General features: G+C 43.9%; 1 protein-coding gene across 1 annotated transcript in view; it reads left to right on the top strand.

Annotated features, from left to right (window-relative positions):
• The window catches only part of LOC134466117 (C-signal-like), a 36,626-nt gene extending 21,091 nt beyond the window's left edge, over window positions 1-15,535 (top strand). The window contains exon 6 of the mRNA XM_063220016.1: window positions 15,257-15,535. Coding sequence (XP_063076086.1) covers window positions 15,257-15,370 — 114 coding nt within the window. The 3' untranslated portion in view covers window positions 15,371-15,535. The remainder of the gene's footprint in view (window positions 1-15,256) is intronic.
• Window positions 15,536-20,252: the final 4,717 nt, after the last annotated feature.

Here is a 20,252-nt window from a genome sequence, read left to right as displayed (position 1 = left end):
CGAAAACAGGGAGGCAGGGTCATCAGAAGAAGGATCTGGAGCACACTGGGAGGCGGGATCAGGAGCAGGAGAGGCAGGAGCAGGAGCAGGAGAGGCGGGATTGTGTGCGGAGCCACCTGGGCAGTGGCCAGAGTCATCTGGACAGAGGGCAGAGTCAGCAGGAGTGGGGGCGGAGCTCACAGAACTAAGAGTCAGGCCATCAAGGACAGGGGCAGAGCCATCGGGACCAGGGGCGGAGCCATCAAGGACAAGGGTGGAGCCATCAGCACCAGAGGCGGAGCCATCAGGGTCGGGGGCGGAACCATCAGGGCCAGAGCCAGAGGGACCAGGGGCGGAGCCAGCGGGACCAGGGGCGGAGCCATCCGGTTCGGGGGCGGAGCCAGCAGTACCAGGGGCGGGGGCAGCAGGACCAGGGGCGGAGCCAGCCAGGTTGGGGGCTGAGCCATCAAGGTCAGGGGCTGAGCCAGTAGGGCTGGAGGTAGTGCCAGCAGGCACAACGGCGGCCACAGGTGCATCAGAGGTTGCGACTTCATAGCCACAGGTGGACACGGCAGGATGGCCATCTTCTTGGAGGGCTGCGTCAGTCACGGGCGTAACCTCAAGGGCAACAGCAGCCACAGGGGCGAAGAAAGTTGCGAGACAGACGTCCGGCGGGTCAGGCAGACCAGGGGGTTTGCCATCAGGCGGGTCAGGCAGGTCAGGCAGATCAGGGGGGGCGCCATTAGGCGGGTCAGGCAGATCAGGGGGGCCGGCATCAGACGGGTCAGGCAGGTGGACGGTATTGCGGCCAGGGGTCTCGGCAGAATCGAGGGTCTTGGCCAGAGCGGGGGTCCCGGACGGAGCAACGTCTTCAGGGAACTCTGCCTGAACGACGTCTTCGGGGGTCCCGTAGAGAACAACGTCTTCAGAGGTCCAGGAAGGAACGACGCCTTTGGGGGTACAGGGCGGAACGACATCTTCTGGGGCCCTTGACGGAACATCGTCTTTGGGGGTCCTGGACGGAGCGTCGTTTTCGAGGGTCCCGGACCGAACAGCACCTTTGGGGGTCCCGGACGGAACGACGTCTTCGGGGGTCCCGGACGGAACGACGCCTTCGGGGGTCCGGGACGGGACGGCGCCTTCGGGGGTCCGGGACGGGACGGCGCCTTCGGGGGTCCGGGACGGGACGGCGCCTTTGGGGGTCCCGGACGGAACAACGCCTTCGGGGTTACCGGACAGACCTCTTGGCGTGTCTTTGGGGGTAGGCGTTTCAGCTGAGTCCAGCTCGTGGGCTGGCGTCTCAGCTGTATCAGGCTTTGGGTCTGGGTGAGAAGTGTTGGCCAAGGCTGCTCTCTCCTCAACTGCCAGCAGAAGTTCCAATAGCTTCTCATGAAGCTGCATGCTGTCTCTTTCGTCAGTGAGGCCAAACTCTAGGAGCCATGGCCTCTGCTGCAGGGTGTCGGTGAGAATTCTCACAGCCACCAGCTGCCTCTTTGTGTTCATCACAGAGTTGAGGGCTGGAGTCAACTTCTTCCTCAGGATGTAATAGTCCTCCAAATGTTGGAGGCAGGTAGCTATGTTAGGCTGCTGGGTTGGAAGGACAGATGAACAGGGTTGAGTGGACGGGGCTGGACTGGCAGGCAGAGTGGACGGGGCTGGACTGGCAGGCAGAGTGGACGGGGCTGGACCGGCGGGCAGAGTGGACGGGGCTGGACCGGCGGGCAGAGTGGACGGGGCTGGACCGGCGGGCAGAGTGGACGCGGCTGGACTGGCAGGCAGAGTGGACGGGGCTGGACTGGCGGGCAGAGTGGACGGGGCTGGACCGGCGGGCAGAGGCAAAGCATTCCGGAGGGCAAGCAGTTCTGTGATCTTGTCGAGTTGTTGTTGGTTCTGCCGGAGTTGCTGTTGTTGTTGCAGTAAGATGAACTTCATGGCTGTAGGTGATTGGGGAGTCTGGCTGGTTGAGACGTGCGCTGGGTCCATGTTGGTCGGATCGTACTGTCACGGATGGAAAGATGAGGACCCAGTTGCGTCACGTTTTGTGCTTTTATTTTAAGGTTTTTGGGGAATTGTGAGTGATGGAGTCCGGGTGCCCAGGGATCTGTGTGTGTGTGTGTCCCAGTGGCAGAGACGCGTCCTTTGGAGCTGGTGATGGAGGTGCCAGAAGTCCTGGGGGGGAACACACACACAACAGGCAAATTAAAAGACAGAAGTACCATTCAGGGAAATCTTGGAAAGCGTAGTCAAAAGGCAGAAGGCAGATCAGATTTACCGGGGCTGGAGAGCAGAGGGTGTCAGAAGGGTCCAGGTCGAGATCGGGAAGTCAGGCAGAACAGGTTCGGGTTCAGGTATGGGTCGGGATCAGGTGCAGGATAACGGAGGAGGTCAGGAACGCAGACAAACCGGAACAGGGAGACAGAGATACACAGATACACAGGAACACAGGAGCCAGGTAGGCAGACGATCCGACAAGGACAAACACAAAGACAGGACTAGATATACACAGAGGAATCAAGAGGGAGATGGGATACAGCTGGGAGGTTAACGAGAGACAATGAGTCGAGACAGGTGGAGACGATCAGACAGAGCAAAGACAGAACAGAGAGTAGAGTGGCAGATGATAGAAAGTAATTAAGGTAGTTAACAGGTAGAGAGAATCAGATAGACAGAGATAACCAGATAGACAGACACACATAACGACAGACAGACAGGACAGACAGACAGACAGACAGACAGACAAAACGAGAACGAGAACAAGGCAGGCAGACAGAGAGAGCAAGGCAGACGGGCAGAGAGAGAGTGAAAGAGAGAGCAAGATAGAGAGAGAGAGAGAGCAAGGCAGAGAGAGCAAGAGAGAGAGAAGGAGAGCAAGAGAGAGAGAGAGCAAGAGAGAGAGGAGCAGGCAGAGAGAGCAGGCAGAGAGAGCAAGAGAAGGCAGAGAGAGCAAGAGAGAGAGAGAGAGAGCAAGAGAGAGAGAGAGAGAGAGAGAGAGAGAGAATGACAAGGCAGAGAGAGCGACAAGGCAGAGAGGGCAAGAAAGAAAGAGAGTACCAGGGAGAGAGACAGAAAACGAGAGTGAAGCTCATTCAGTGAGCTTCACAGATGGCTCATGACACATACAGTGTTTACAGCAAGATGATGTATTGGTTGGACGAGACCTTTTATGTTTTTTGTTTTTTTTTGCTCTGTAGTTTTGTTTCCTTTATTATTATTATTATTATTATTATTATTATTATTATTATTGTGTTTTTGTTGTTAGTTTGTGTGTTGTGGCTGTCATTTTCCATATGGGAATTTCACAATGTGGGCATGTGGCATTTTTTGTATGTTTAAAGATCTTCAGGAGCACTTTTGTGAATGATAAGAAAATTCTTTCAATAAAAATTTAAGTTGCAATAAAAAGAAACTTCTGGTGTGTGTTTGCTTTCTCCTCAAAAAAAGTTGACTTAATATCTATCATCGGAAGCAGGGCCGTCCACAGCTTTGGCTGGGCCCAGGACAAAGTCATCTGAAAGGGCCCCCCACCCAATGCATAGCCTAAATTTAATGAGGGCCCAAATCTGGGCTGTGTGCACCCTCTTTTCCTTGGCCTGGGTCATGAATATGATGCCGGCGTTTACCCCTTTTGTCCACCCCGCCGGGCTCCCTGATCCAAAGCACTTTGTAGCTATTCAGATGTAATTTATTACTTTGCAAAGATAAGGGAATGCTGTTGAACTCAGTTTTATTTAGGTTGACCACTTAGTGTTGCATAAAACTTAATGAAAATAACTTTATGTTTCAATCATTTCAAGTACGGTCTAGTTTTAGGCAACCAATTTGCCAATTGCAAGTTTACAAGTTTACAAGTTTATTTATTTAAAAAAGGGACAGCATATATTACCAGCATTTAAACAAAAAATGCTAAATACACAAGATTATAGCCATGAGGCTAATTTCCATCCTTTGTCCCTTGACAGGTTTGATGTTCCTTAAAAAAAATGATATAACAAGTTTTCAAGTGTTTGTCTTGAGAGTTTTTGNTGATTGGTCCCATCTCATGAATTACTGCTGCGTTCTGTCTGATTTTCTGAGCACTTCAAAGAAACTTGGAATTCCTTTCAATATGCAGTTGCATTGCTCACGCTAAGCTTGACCTACCATTACCCGACAACCCTGCTTTTTTCATTTTGCCCTTTCAGGTGATCCTGATCATTCTAATGGTTTAGTCCTTTTTTTCTTCCAAAAACATCTTAACATACTCCAAATACCATCCCAAGCGTTACAGCTATACAGCATTACACCTTACAACACAGAAGTAACTTTTAGGATGAAGATCCTTTTTAAAAACTAACCCATGCCCCCATTTACAGTTTTTTCCTCTTCGCTAACACACAATTTTTGGAACTTTGACTGCTTTTGCGGAACTGTTCATACAGATGCACAATCCTATAACTAAATTAGCCAGACCAATAGCAGTTTGCAGTTGATAAAACACACACTGTGACAAAAACAGTCCATCACACACAAGACTCATTTTTTGTGTAATTGTGAATATAACTCACTGCATCATACACAATTTCAAATGATCAATACACTCCTGGACTTCTATCATTTCCTCGTAATGATGTGCTTTTTGAAGAGAGAAACCAAGAGGCAAAGTGAGTTTTCAATTTCTACCTCTAGTTGCTGCAATGTGTGTTAGTAATGTAATGTGTGTGTTTAGCATTTGGGACAAAAACAGGTGTGAAGTTCTGTTCGTTTGAAGAGTTCTGCAAAAAAAAAAGGTGTTTTAGCAGTTTTAGAAACAAGTTCGACAGGCGGACAAAGATGCATCCGTCTATGCCAGGGTTGGGGAACCTTCATTCGAGGGCCACTTCAAATTCATCCGAGGGCCGTAAAAGTCCTCCAAGGGCCGTACTATGAATACAAGCCAGGATTTCCCCCTGCACTTTAGGCCTACTGTATTGATGACAGCCACCTTTAGAACAGACCCCAGCTTCTCTGGGTCCCCTGAACATAACTTAATTGTACTGCAAACGTATTTTCTAAGATTCCATTGCAAAATGTGTCATATTTCACGTGAAGCTGCATAACATTAAAATTACATAGAGGGCCGGATAAAACGGCCTCAAGGGCCGCAAATGGCGCTGGAGACATAGGTTCCCCACTCCTGGTCTATGCAGATACTCTGCCGCCTTGTAGACACAGGAGGGAATTAAAATTTAAGAACGAGTTTCAGGCGGATGGATGGACATACCCTCCTATGGAGATGCTAGGACACATCTAAATGGCCAGGATCTCAGAAAAGGCTGAACAAAAAAAATGCAGTGTCATCGTCAATGGTAGTCGAGGGTTGTGTGTCAAGGGTGTGAGTACAACTTCATGTTGAAAGTGAAAAGTGATAACCCAACTGGTAAACTCATTGTGACACAGTACTCCACATTACACATGTGAACACTGCACACAACAAAACTCCACCCCACTACATCAACGGGTGACCTCAGTTTATCAGTGCATGTGTGGGAGCATGCTTTTAGAAGGAGTGGTCCAGGACTATATCAACAGGCACTCACACTCTCTTCTCCACACTGCACTACACTGCTGATCATCCTAATAGTGAACGACCACGACATGGCAGGAAAGACTTGCAACATCCTGGTCACTGGGGCCAACCGTGGCCTGGGGCTGGAGATTATTAAACAGCTGGCCGAGAAGCCATGTCCTGGACGCAGGATCTTCGCCGGCTGTCGGGACCCCAGTAAGGCAGAGGTGAGAATTCAGCTCATTCAGTTAGGCCCCTACTTTCTTTCGGTAACACTTTGGTTCACTATTACAGGGGATCTACCACATTAGGTACAGTGTAATAACCAGGGTAACAATATTTAATACAATGTAGTACCAGTGTAACGCCATGTACCAATTTTATACATCATGTATTTGTGTTACACTGGTAATACATTGTATTAAATATTGTTACACTGGTTATTACACTGTACCGAATGTGGTAGATCCACTGTAATAGTGAATCATTAAAATAAAGTGTTACCGAAAGAAAGTAGGGGCCTAAATGAATCGTTTCTAACTTTCGGTCTTTCGTTCTTTCGTTATTTCTTTCTTGAAAGGCGAGCCGCACACAAAACTGCAACTAAGTTGATATTAAGTCAGGTGTTTTCGTTTTCTATTGTATTCTTTTCTTTCTTTCTTTCTTTCTTTCTTGAAGGGAAATATGTCAACCTCTACACTACAGTATGTGACAGTTTACATTTTTTCCTTCATGTGTCTGCAGGGTTTGAAGAATCTGTCAAAGAAGCACCCAGGAGTCATCCACACCATTCGCCTTGGTAAATAAGTATATAAATGAAAAAATATTACATTACATGAGTACATAAGTAACCGGGGCCTACATTCCTCTGAGCATTTGGAGGTGCTTTCACACAAAGTGTTGTACATGTAAACCATCGCTTGTGGGGAAAAATGTACGTTTTATTGCATTATTAGTGCAGTGAATGCGTTGTTTTTTTTTACACAAAAAAAGAAATGCTGCAATACTATTGCTGTATTATGGCATGCAGTGTTGTGCTGCAGTTTTTCCATACTGAAGGGCTTGCAGAAAAACTGCAGTACAAATGCAACAAGGGGTGGGTGGGAGCGTTGGCGACTGACTTTGTAATGCTACTGTTCCCGTCTTGGGATCTTGTTTATAAATAATAAAAACAGTGAATCCAAAACAAAAAAGAACTGCAATAGTGAGCTGGGACAAATGGATATGTTCTACAAGGAAGAGAAAAGCAAGTGACTTGTGGCTTACAGATGTTGAGGACAGTGCCAGCGTGCTGGAGGCGGCCAAGCAGGTGGGCTCCATCGTGGGGGGCGATGGACTGAACCTGCTGATCAACAACGCAGCCATTATGTCCTACAACAACATGAAGAAAAGCGTTCCCTCAGAGATGGAGAACAACTTCAACATAAACGTTATGGGACCCATGAGGATGACAAAGGTGGCATTACACTACACTACACTACACTACACTACACTACACTACACTACACTACACTACACTACACTACACTACACTACATGATATTACACTACACTACACTACACACTACACTACACTTCACTACACTATACTACACTATACTACACTACACTACACTACACTACACTACACTTGGCTGACACTTTTATCTAAAGCCATTTCAAGTCACTGATAGGCAATTTGGATTTGTTAGTTACAATCCTCATGTAATATTCCAAATGATCTTGTTTTACCTGTCCAATTAAACCAGGTGATTAACCAATGGGCCTTCAACCAGCCTGGCTGCAGTGGACTGGTAAAGCCAAGTCATTATAAATATATGGCAATAGAGTGTACGGTAACTAATTAATTTGTTTTGCCCATCACTGCTTAAAGTACAGTAATAGGTACAAGGTGTAGGTTATAATCTGAGGATGTAGAATTGAGGTGCCTCAGTCAAGGGCAGGGCCACTGATGGCTTTCGCTGGGCCCAGGACAAAGTCACCTGAAAGGGCCCCCCTACCCAATACATACAATGTAATGGGGATCCAATTCTGGGCCCGCTATCTCCCTTGGCCCGGGACAACATACCCCTTAGTCCCCCTGTCGACGGGCCTGGTCAAGGGCATTTCATACATTCTTGCTTGTATGATCCCCAGGTACACTACCTAACCATTGAGGTATAGATGCCATGGCTCGTGGCACATGTTGCTATAAAGGTGCTAGCAGTGGTAGGCCTACTGTACATAGCATATAGGCATGGCCGTAGCCAGGAATTTGAAATAAGGGAGGTCCACAGATTTTTTTTTAAAGGTGCACTGTGTAGGATGTTGCCCGGAGTATCAATTGTAACTATGTTGCTCATTGAAACTATGCTATCTTTTGCCAATTTTGGTCTTTTCATGAATATTTGCTAAATAATGAAGTAATATTTACTGGTATGACCACAGTTTACAGTATGTTTTGCAGCTGAAAAGATTTATGGAAATTCAAAATGGCGGACAATGGAGAAGATCCCCTTTTTCATGTATGAAAAATATTATTTTCTCTAAAAATAAGGGAGGTCCGGACCTCCCTTACCTCATATGTGGCTACGGCCATGCCCATGCATATATACACTAAAGATTGTGACAGTTCTTGATGCTGTTTGACATTAGTGTCATAATAACCTAAAGTGCATGTGTCTGGCGTCCTCTTTTTCACATGCTAAGAAGATGGAATTGAAATCTCTCTCTCTCTCTCTCTCTCTCCCTCTCTCCTTTCTGCTATCAGGAGTTCCTGCCATTGCTTCAGAAGGCTGCCAAAAAGACTAATGAGTCTGGCATGTCCTGTGGAAAAGCTGCGGTTATCAACATTTCCACACTGCTGGCCTGCATCGCGCAAGTTTCTGCCACATACAGCTTCTTCCCTGTCCTCGCTCTCCCTTATCGCGTCAGCAAGGTACTCACGTGCTGTTCTATCTTTGAATAATTACATTGATGACGGTTATTATTATCATTACATTAACAAGGTACTGAGGTTTCCATGCTGTGTTTTATGATGATGATGATGATGATGATGATGATGATGATGATGGTGACTGTGGTGGTGGTGGTGGTAATGGGGATTAATATTACTATTTTCTATTTTTATTTTATTTGTCCTCTATTTTACTAGAGTAGTCACATTGAGGCAATTGCCTCTTTTCCAAGTAAGCCCTACTATTATTACTATGTCTTTAACACATTTTAAAAAAATTAACTCTGCATATAGTATAACAATGGTGTTAGGGAGGCTTTGTTGTTTGTGGGTGAGTTTCTCCCCTAAAAATCTGAAAATACAGTTTAAAATGCAATTTAAACACAAACATAGACCTATAATTGTGTGTTTTTCTGTAGTGCGGAGACTTGGTCTTCAGGGCCCCCTTGGCCTTTGGACCCCTAGGCCTGGCACTGGGTCCGTGTAGTTTTTCGTTCATTCATTATTGTATTTTGGAATGAAAAATGAAATTGAAAAAAGGGTGAAACTTCTTGTTTTGTTCAAAGCAATGAAAACAGAAACGGCTGTTTTTGGTTTTCAGCATGTGTTGCCTCATATGAAAATAGTATTTGGTAAATTGGCAAAATTTTTGATCGATTTTCAATTAGTAATATTTGTTTAATCATTTATTGAAATTCATTTGACTGACGCCATAGTTTACCCGGAAGGATATTTGCCGTCTGACTCGCACCAGCGAAGGTACCGGCCTATAGCAACCATGGAGCATAGAAAAGACGCTCCAGAAATCCAGCCAGGGATATAAAGGTAAAGTAGAAGAATAAAAAAAACACAACCTTCGCATGTGCAGGCCTAGCATGTATGCGTGGCGCAAGTGATATGGCCAGCCTCTTGGAGCTTGCAGAACGTTGTTGAATGAGCAACATTCCATTTATGGACATAATTATATCAGTAAGGCTCCTTGGTTAAATCGATAGCCTTCATAGCTCACTGAACATTTCCACACCGAGGATATACAGTAGGCTACCATAGAAAACAATTAGTCCAAAGCAGTGGTAGGCTTAATGTGACTGCCATATAATTACTGAATGATGCTTTGATTCTTATTCTCTTATTTTGCCACCATTTGCTTATTAGCTATCTAGCAGGTGAAATATGTAGGCTACGTGTGAACGGACCTGAATAATAGCCTACATCAAAGCAACAAAATTGAGTGGGGGGCCAATTCTTTTGCTCACGAGTTTGAAGCACTGACGCGCGAGTTGCGAGTTTGGAGAGCTGGTGCGCACGATTTTTCGAGCACTCAAAAAAAAACTACCACTGTTTATGTAGACGTGTATTTAGGGCATTAGTGGTAGGATGCTTCCAGACTGCATCTACAGCCCAGAGATGATCTGAGAAAATGAAGGTTGCTGATCATCAGAAGTGTCAAAAACCTCTCTGAATCAATGACAGTTATATTAATCCTCAACGTCAAATTTCCCGTTGCGCTTCTGTCCTTCACTGCTTGCGTGTATTTTCATAAAATGTGAAAAGATGTCAAATAACATAATTTGCAAACCTTGATTGAGCAAAGGGGAAAATGTTATGTTTGTACGTGATGCTCATGAATGAACCACAAATACACACGTCTGTTATTAGGGCGCTATGCAAACACAATCAAGTGAGAAGGATAGGCATAAATAATCACATGGACTCCCAACTAAATTGCAGCATAGAAACAGTAAATCTATCTTCTACTCCACACAAAGGGTGCCCTACTCAATATGGTGGTGGCGCATGCATGCGCCCTTGCGCTTGGGATATTATGTATACGAAATCATCTCACGAGGTAGTGACTCAGCATCACAAAATATTCTTCGCACATACATCATAGAGCAGACACGTCCTTGCAGTGCAGCAACGTTTCGGAATAGTGTAGCCACAATGCTGGCAAAGTTGGACAGCCTACAGTAGGCTATACTTCCAGGATCCCTTCCAGGTCACCCAAATTCGTGGTCCTACATCAACGAAAGACGCAACTTGAAGGGCATTTTTATTCAATACTTTTTTCTTTTTTCTACACTTCAGTGTTTCATTTTCAATACGTAACATATATCAAAACATGGCGCTGGATTTCATTTCACATGTGATTTTCAAGCGTAAAACATCACAAATGAGTCCTTTTTCATTTTTCGTGCGACATATAATAATGAATGAACGAAAAAATACACGGACCGGGACCTGTAGACCTGTGTAGTAATCTGTCCTTGTTTAAAGGTGCACTGTGTAATATTTTAGTAGGTCATGTCCAGAATTCACAAAGTCCATTCACAAATATTGAGTATTCATCATGGGAAAATTGCATTTTTCATACATAAAAAGGGGGATCTTCTCCATGGTCCGCCATTTTGAATTTCCAGAAATGGGCATTTTTAGCGGCAAAGCTCACCGTCCTTTGGTCATACTAGAAAATATTAGTTTATTATTTATTAATATTCATGTAAATATCCAAATTTGTCATTAAGCTGGCACAATTTCAATGAGGAGCATAGTTGCAATACCTACAGTACTCTGTCAACAATTTTACATGGTGCTCCTTTAAGAGACCCTCAACGTGATGTGAGATGATTTGGAGTTCACTGTCTAGCACTAGCGCCCATCTGGCCGAGATTGCAGCTTTAGGCGTTTTTCCACATACATCCCGGCTGTGCCATGCTGTGTGGTGAGGCGATTCCTTTAGGAGTACAAGGGAGGCGGAGCGGCGGAGCCTCCTGTGCGAAATCACGGTGAACAGTGTTATTTTTTAATAGTGTAACCGAGCGTTGGCACTTTGTCATAATAATATATTTAATAACTGGACACTGGATTCAGAGGGAGAAACTTCAGATCTGCTTTACTTCATCCGGAAGTCAGAGAGAGACAAATGGGCACGAGAGTTGATGTACACAGACCTACGGAAAGCCCCGAGGGGACAAAATACATTCACTCTCTTATTCTGTCTCATACAAATCTGTTACAGTAGATTAATGCGTTATCCAACTTTATAACATTGCTTTTTCATATCCAGCTCCATAGATGCATACTAATGCTCAACATGATAAAATCAGGCAGTAATAAGATTCTGTGGTTCATCTAACCTCTGCTTGAAGTTTTTCCCCCCTCATGACAACATTAGTGAGTGGAGTCTCACTGGACTTCAATGGCATGTGTGATTATGTGCTTAGTCAATGGCAAAATGCTAAACACTCATTGGTTATTGCCCAGATATTTTTTTGATTTGGAGGACTGAGCCTCAGTGGGAGTGAAGGGAGATGGGCGTGATCGGGACAGGAGACTGGAGCTCCGACTTGTGATTGGGAGAACCATGAAAAAGAAATTCGTGTCAGTACTTGACATGCGGATATGTTATTAATTTGACAGAGAAGTCTCATCGTGGTAACCAGTGAGGAAGCTATTCATTGCGGTACATTCCAGTTTTGTGTACATATTCTTGTAAATCTAGTGTTGCGAATAAAGTCTTAATAGTAGCACGTCCTCCTTATCCTTTTTAATCTCCCAATTCCAAAATATGAGGTTGCCTACTTTTCGAGGGGGCTAGCTTGCAAGAAAGTTAGAGAGCTATGCAAAATGGCAAGCATTGTGGATTAAATTCTGGTGAATTTCATTAGTCCTTATGAGGAGAAAATGAACATCAAGGAGCAGAGCAGAGCACTGCCTAATATTGACTTGGTGAAAAAGACAGGGAAGAACAACCGTTTCTTTTGAGCTTTCGTGGTGTGTCTGATCAACTGGTTAACACCCCCCCCCCCCTTTTTTTTTGCGTTCTGGACATATTGTAATTGATCAGCCTCCCCTGTTTGACAGACTACCAGCCGCCATGCTGTGTGGTGAGTGGTGAGGCTGAGTGGTGCTGTTAAACCAGACCGATTTGTGTTTCCATTACAATCCGTGTTACCCGGTGTATGGCTGGAGTTGCCGTTGTCAATTAGCATAGCATTACTTTACGTAGGCCAGTTGACTTAACGTGAAGCTGACAGATATCTCACCTATTGAAATAGGCTATAGTGTACATCGTTTCAACAACATCACACTGGGATACTACAATATTGACTCCTGCCTTGGATTTTCATATCAAAATAATACCATGTCAAACTTGAGAGCATTCCAAGAGAGTTGATCTGGTGGCCGCCATGATTATTTTTGGATTCACCGGTGTGGACGAGCTGTCTCAAATTCTAGGTAGTAGGCAGTGAAAGACAGACTCAGCTCATTTCTGCCAGCTGGCTGATTTTCGAGCTGAGTCAAGCTGTGTCGTGCTCAATCGAAACGCAACAATTGGCGTCCGAGTCTTGCTGTGTCGAGCTGTACTGGGTAGAAAACGAGCAGTGGAAAAGAGCCTTCTGATGTGCCAGAATGCCCTCCCCACAAGGACTGTGGAGGAGAGTAGAGGGGAAGTCAAACAAGCCATTGTTTTTAAAGATGGCTTGTTTGAGCTTTTTTTGATGGGACAGTTGAAAATACAGGAAGTGAGTGGGGATAGAGTGACAGGGAAAGACTGGGTAAGGAGCCAGGTCAGAGTCGAACCCGGGTCACCGGTGTAGCAGTGCAGTGCATACTGTTTGAGCCACGGCAAGGTCACAAGCTATTGTTATCGCCTATGTTGCCTCACCACTTGGCCCCAGATATACTATATTCACACTCTCACTGTAAGGAAGTGGTTGGATCGAGTCAGACGTGAGTCAGCCGTAATATTGACAATATCACTTTGATATTGAATTTCACTTTGATAGGCCACTTGCATAGCCCGACTGGCAATGACTGTTCAAAAATAGTTTCCTTCAAACCTAGACCCAAACAACCCTAATTATGGTTCCCACTTGAGATAAAATTTCATTTGCTTTTTAATCTAAGGGCATTTAGGGGGGATTCAAATGAATGATTAGGCTACTCTTAACTTCTTCCATGGTGCCTGCTTGACTCAGCTGAAGCTGCATGCGCTCACTGCAAATAATTTCAACACACTGGCCCTCGTCAACCTCCTTCAAAATGAAACATTTATCTCTCACACTCACTCGCACATTCTCTCTCTCTCTCTCGTCTCTCCTCTCAGGCAGCTCTGAACATGATGACAGTGTGTAACGCGGAGGAATTCAAGGGGGACGGGATCCTTTTCACTCTCCTGCACCCCGGATGGGTGCGCACAGACTTGGGTGGAGCTGACGTAAGTCCCGCTGCAAACTCCCTCTCCCAAACTGGTCCCTCTCCCTCCCAAACTGGTCCCTCTCCCTCCCAAACTGGTCCCTCTCCAGGACCAGCTGCAGTTCTGACCATTTGGGGGCCCTAGGCAAACTACTGACATGAGGCCGCTTGAAATGTTCATGCTGGTATATTAACCATGGTGGGGCTGACTGTTGGATGGGCCCTGGTCAATTGCCTAGTCAGCCTATTGGTAAACCGGCTCTGCCAGGAGACTGCCATAGGAGGGCGTGGGGCTGAAAGGGGATGGGTGTGGGGTGACTGATGGGAGTTATCGAAAACTATCGAGATCTCTCTAACACCAGGGCACGAACATGGGGAGGGGTATGCACAGGCATGGGGGGTGCTGACGGGACTAACAACCACAGGGCAATGATATGGGAGGCTGACGTGAGTCACTCACATTCGGCCCTCTCCAATACCCGGAGTGATACTGTGTCAAATCAGGTCATGTCTGTGGCACACTTGGATAACCAACACTAACCAAAGTGCTGTAGGTACAGAATTCTGGCAAAGGATCTTACACAGTCTCACCCCAAGTAGTCAATATCTGAGTACCTTTGACCAGACTGCAATTTTTGACGTCTTGGGTATTCCTTCCACGTCACATTTTGACTATGTCCTCAAAGGCGCCCCCTTGTGGCAGCATAACGTCATTGAGGTTAGGTTTAGGAATAGGTTTAGGGTTAGGCCACATAGTCAAAATGTGACGTGGAAGGAATACCCAAGACGTCAAAAATTGCAGTCTGGTCCAAGGTAGTCAGAAATTGACTACTTGGGGTGAGACTGCGTTGAAGGATCAGAAAGAACATTTAGAAGCAAATGAGGAAGACAACAGCACTAAACCATACACTTAGTTACAATAAGAACACAGTGTATATAATAAAGCAATTAATGAAAAAGAGAAGTACTGACTTTATTTTTATTTTGTATATTACTTCTACAGTATGTATGTAAGTGCCTGCCATTGACAGAGTGTGGCAGTAGCCTAATATCATAGGCTATTTGTTGTAGGCTACTGTTTAATAATTTAGTGGCACACAAGGTTCTGATTGCATAGACTACATACTGTAACGGTAACAGCATGGACTGTAGGCCTACACTATATGATACTATATGATACAGTGTGCCACAGAAGTGAGTACACCCCTGACATTTCTGCAGATGTATCTATCTTTTCATAGGACAACATTAAAGAAAATTCACTTCGACACAATGATTAGAGACCTGTTAACAACATATAGCCACTTAACTTTGTTGTTCACTCACAAAAAAACAAAAATACAGCCATTAATGTTTTACAACATCTAACAAAAGTGAGTACACCTCAAGTTAAGATCCTGTAAAGAGTGTCTGAGAAGGGGCCGTGTTGGCCCGAAATGTCTTGAAATGAAAAAGGATTAAAAGGGAGGTCATCGGCGTACTACAACCTTGCTTTACATTGAACTTTTACATTTTAAGTCTGTGACTGGCTAAAATAGTTGGGTGTGAGATAGCCTAGTATAAAATACACCTGTAATAGCATGCAAGGCTCTGACTGTGTTTCCTTTATTGTTCACAAGGGGGAGATAGATGCTCCTGAGAGTGTGAGTGGCATGCTGGGTGTCATTGAGAAGCTGACAGAGAAGCACAACGGAGCCCTCCTGGACTACAAAGGACAACCCCTGCCCTGGTGAAACACTAATGAAGAAGAAGGAAAAGAACGAAGCACCTATCAACCTGTCTTAAATATTTAGTGGCAACCTCACAGCCTCCATTTATTTTGTTGACTTGTTGCTGCTGTTTTGTTACATTAGGATGCATTACATGTTATCATAATAAAGATGATGAGTCACTGGAAATTCTGCACGTTTTTTATTTTTATTTTTAATAAATGACAGTGGCATTTTTTAGAATTCTTGCACACCTCCTTTTGCCAGGTGCATAGGAGTGGAACCACTGGGTCACCAACATTGAGACAAAAAAGCTCCCGCTGCACCTGTTCACATTTGCAGATTTTTTACTTGCGACGTTTCGGTCTATGACCTTCTTCAAGCAATTCCTTCAAGTGGTATTATTTTGAAATGTATTGTAACACCATTATAGACACAGAGTTACAAACTGACTTCATTCAGACCAGGGATTCTTAACCTTTTTGACATCGAGGCCCATTTTTTCTAGTGCACAGTGTCCCAGGGCCCATGTTACCCATGTATATATTTTTATTTTACATTATATTAGGCTACATTACATTACTTTGCATTATATTATATTATATTATATCATATTATATTATATTATATTATATTATATTATATTATATTATATTATATTATGATAATATAGGCTAATATATAATAGGTTAGACTATTACTGAATTATTTTTTACACAAGGAATAGCCCTATATTAATTAAGGCCAATAATCTCATTTAATATCACTCAGCAAATCCACTCACAATATAGCACATCAGAGTCATTCACACATTTGAATGCCTCTCTGACAGCTCAAAGTTTGCGTGACAGCTCTTGACTAGCGCTTTGTAATGAATCTTCTGATCCTAAAATCAAGACGCTTTTCTATACAAGTGGAAATGCAGCGGGGGAACAACAGAAATTCGGACGGAAAACTTTCCAATGTCACACAAAATTCGTGAAAAGACTATCATGTTGGGGACACTTGGACAATTCAGTAAATAGAATTATTTTGAGTAGCCTAACCGAACACATTATTTCTAACTACTAAAACATGAGGATATTAGGACACAGAAGACGTCGCCAAATCAGCTGGGAACCATAACCGGTTGGTAATTTCTCTTTTTGCAAATAGACCACTGCAAAGGGTGTTACCTTGTTCTTCATGAATCTTCCCCCAACAACAAAAATGCGTGTGGTCATTGCGTTATGACAGAGTTGCGTTTGAGGGAAAATACGCACACTAGTAGTCTATTTGATTAGCGGTCCCACGGCCCAAGCGGCCCAATGGTGCGAAACTGAAAGTTGACTGCGGCTGAGGTTGTGATCGCGGCGGCCCTATGGTTAAGAATCCCTGATTTAGACCATTGATTTACTGATGTGTTCTGTCTGATTTTCTGGGCACTTCAAAAGATAGAAAGCACTTGCATTGCTCACGCTAAGCTTGACCTAGGCCTCTAAGTACTCGACAACCCTGCATTTTTTCCTTCCGTCCTACAACAGACACCTTACAACACAGCAATAACTATTAGGATAAGATGGGGGGGGGAGGGTTAAAGAATAGAAAAGAAAAAGAAAGAAAGAAAGAAAGAAAGAAGGAAAGAAAGAAAGAAAGAAAGAAAGAAAGAAAGAAAGAAAGAAAGAATAAAGCTGTAAACTAACCCATGCCCATCAGTTTCTTCTGTTCGCTAATACACAATTTTTGTAACTTTGACTGCTTTTTCACACAGATGCACAACCCTATAACCAAATTAGCCAAACTGTAAATATGGAGATTATTGAATGACTCAGATTACACCAGACGTGGGCAAACTCAGGCCCGGGGGCCACATGCGGCCCGCTCAGCCATTTCATGCGGCCCTCAGAGCCTTTCCGAGAAAAAAATGCAGATTCATATGGTCACTCATTCTTAAATTGGCTACCTAAAACAAGGGTCTTGGAAACCTAAGATTACTTAAGTTTACATCTAGATACAATTAGCAAGAAGGATATAAGTGACAGAGGTGTAATTATGTTGGCGTACAGCATTTCTTATTATCGTCACGGGCAAGTTGCTTACGACATCTGGCCCTTCGGTCAACTTTCTAAACCCAATGCGGCCCTTGGGTCAAAATAATTGCCCCCCCCTGAATTACACTGTTGATGCTATCTCAAGGAGAGTTTGGGCCTGTTTGTGCTAGCTCTCCCCCCACTGAAGATGTGGCATCCCCCGTGGTGCCACTGGCCCTAGCAAGACAAAGGACACTTTTTGGGTGGGGGGTTGCCGTATATAAGCTCACCTTAGAAATTCCTCTGGGTGTCTCTTTCCATCTCTAAAGGGGCTCCAACCTCTGTCTTTCTCTCCCTCTCTCCCTCTCTCTTTCTCTCTCTCTGTCTATCTATCATAGGTAAACTGTATTTGATTTCACTGTATCCTATGTAACCTACAGTAGCCTTGAGTTAAATGTAATGTTAGCCTACCTTGCAGTTGATAATTAAATTGTCATATAACATTCATTCATTTGCATCTCCTCATCTGTATCATGCCATTTGCCTTTCCTGTGTCAAGTTAACACTGCTTCTGTTTCAAATGCCCACTCCTTTCCGTCGTTGGTTAGGAATAAAGTGGAGGGAAAAGTTATTATACTTTTACAGTGGTGACCCCGACGTGATCTGGATGCGCAAAAATTTGGAGTCAGATTAACGAAAACAATTCTGCATCGGGACGTGTGAACAAATCTGAGGGTTGGTGAGTAGGAATCTAACTCATTTCAAGTACATTGAGAAAGTGATAAAATCTCACCAGCAAATTCAGAAGCTTCAGCTATCCTTCCCATGCAGAATGGACAGTTGAGCGCACCCTGTGAAAGCGAAAGCCTGATACGGTACACTTGAAGAAATGTAGTCTGACCAGTGTTTATGTGAGGAGTAGCTACTGTATGACACACTTGTTGAGGCGCGCAAACAGACGAAACAATAAATCTTCGAGTCAGGAGAGTAGGGACACAAAAGGCTTTTGGTGTATGGTTCATAGTAGTCCTGGACCAGCCATGTAGACCCGTTCGCAATTTTGAGTTGGGGGCGTTTCTCACTGGAATTGAGTTAGTGGGTTCCTAGACATAAAAAATCACGGAGGTGCTCGTCCACCATAGTGCCAGATTTTTCACAATATGGCCGCCAAATATGGCCGCCATTGCCTATGACAAATATCTGTCTTTTTTACTTTTAAACTGTTCATACACATGCCATACATCAATTCTGACCAATTTTTGGAGAGGAATTCAATTCTGACAATTACATGAGGAGGATGTGTGATTTTGACCTTAAAAGGTCATTGCCAAGGTCAAATTTGCTATTCTGATGAATGTTAGAAGACTTCCATTGTAAAAATGAGAGACAAATGATCAATTATGGCACGAGGAGTTATTTGCTCATGTTACTATGATTATTTGTGTCAGTACTGTCCTTAAAAGGTCAAGGTATTTTTCCTATTCTGAAGAACTCAGCCATGTGCTTGCCCATTAGATCATTGTTAAGAATAAGGAACTGCCACTATAAATGTAAATCTAACATTTCTAACATTTAATATTTCTTAACACTTTAGGGACCATCATATCATGAACATTTAATGAATAAATGCCATGATAAAGGCCTTGGCTTAATTACGCCCAAAACACAATAAATTAACTTAGGTGGAACATTGTAACATTAATTAAGGTGGAAGATAACACATAATGTACACACAGTATTTTCTGTTTTTGTACTGAATTTGTGTATGCATGCAATTTAGTGGGATGTGTTTTTAAAATGGCTCCTCATTTTTCCTTGGCAATATATAGTCCGTGAAACTCCAGCAGCATTTTCGATTTTCACACTGTCCTACACATTTACATAATTTAAGCACACCTTATGATTACGGTTTCAGGCATTTTAATGGCAGGAGTATGCAAGATGTGTGCTCCTGCCACCCATGTTGCTTAGGCTCATGCCTTATTTTGGGGTCCTTGGTTCTTGCAAGTATGTTGCAGACTCTATGAACTAGAAATGCCCCTCTCTGAATGTGCCCTCTAATAGCACTACTGATGGGAGGAAGAGCATTGATTTCATCACCACTGCTGTACATTCATACTCTGTGATCATCAAATATTACAGCTGTTGTGGTTGATCTGGCCCCAGCCCAGACACGCACCAAGTACTTCCCAGTCAATGTTGCTTCTTGCTCGGTCAATATTTTGGCACAAATACAGTAATTTCTACATGAATGTATCAATTCGGAGAATTACTCAAACATGTCATGTGTATTTCAGTGTAATGCTTGACATTTCTGTGTAATTATGTGTCCTCACATTTAGTTAAATACATCCAGTAAATTTAACTGTGATAACGGCAGTAAAAAGTACTGCAATGTTGTGATCATTACATTAACTTCAGAAATGCAAGTAGCCTAAATGTTGCCAGTAGAACGCTGGTGTGACGTCAGACGTTACACATGCCCAGGTCGCATGCCCAGTGAGTGGGACTGATGAACTTGATTCAAAGTTAGATTTTGAGGTAGTCGTCGTGGGTGAAACTTAACGTGCATTCAATTCATTGTTGGTCGTCGGCGCTTCCCCTTTCCAGACGTTTGAAAGTGTGGAAATTCATCACGGTTAAGGTAAGCGCACTCAAATCAGTTCAATTTTGTTTTGCTACTTGCTTGTTTTGCTACTTCATCTGAACGCAATTTGGGGTAAGTAGCTACTGTAATATTGCAGCATATCGATAGTGGTATCTGGGTGGGTTTTCGTGCTATTGATGCGGCGATTTGACATCCCTGCTGCATTGAAAGTAGGACAGTGGTGCTAAGACGAAATATTGAGTGAAATAGTTACTGATTTAACAATAACGGAGGAGATTGTGAGCTGTTT

Source organism: Engraulis encrasicolus, chromosome 2 (assembly GCF_034702125.1).
Source record: "Engraulis encrasicolus isolate BLACKSEA-1 chromosome 2, IST_EnEncr_1.0, whole genome shotgun sequence".
In the NCBI taxonomy this organism is placed as follows: Eukaryota; Metazoa; Chordata; class Actinopteri; order Clupeiformes; family Engraulidae; genus Engraulis; species Engraulis encrasicolus.
The sequence above is the reverse complement of the archived record's forward strand: the minus strand, read 5'-3'. Positions and strand labels throughout refer to the sequence as shown.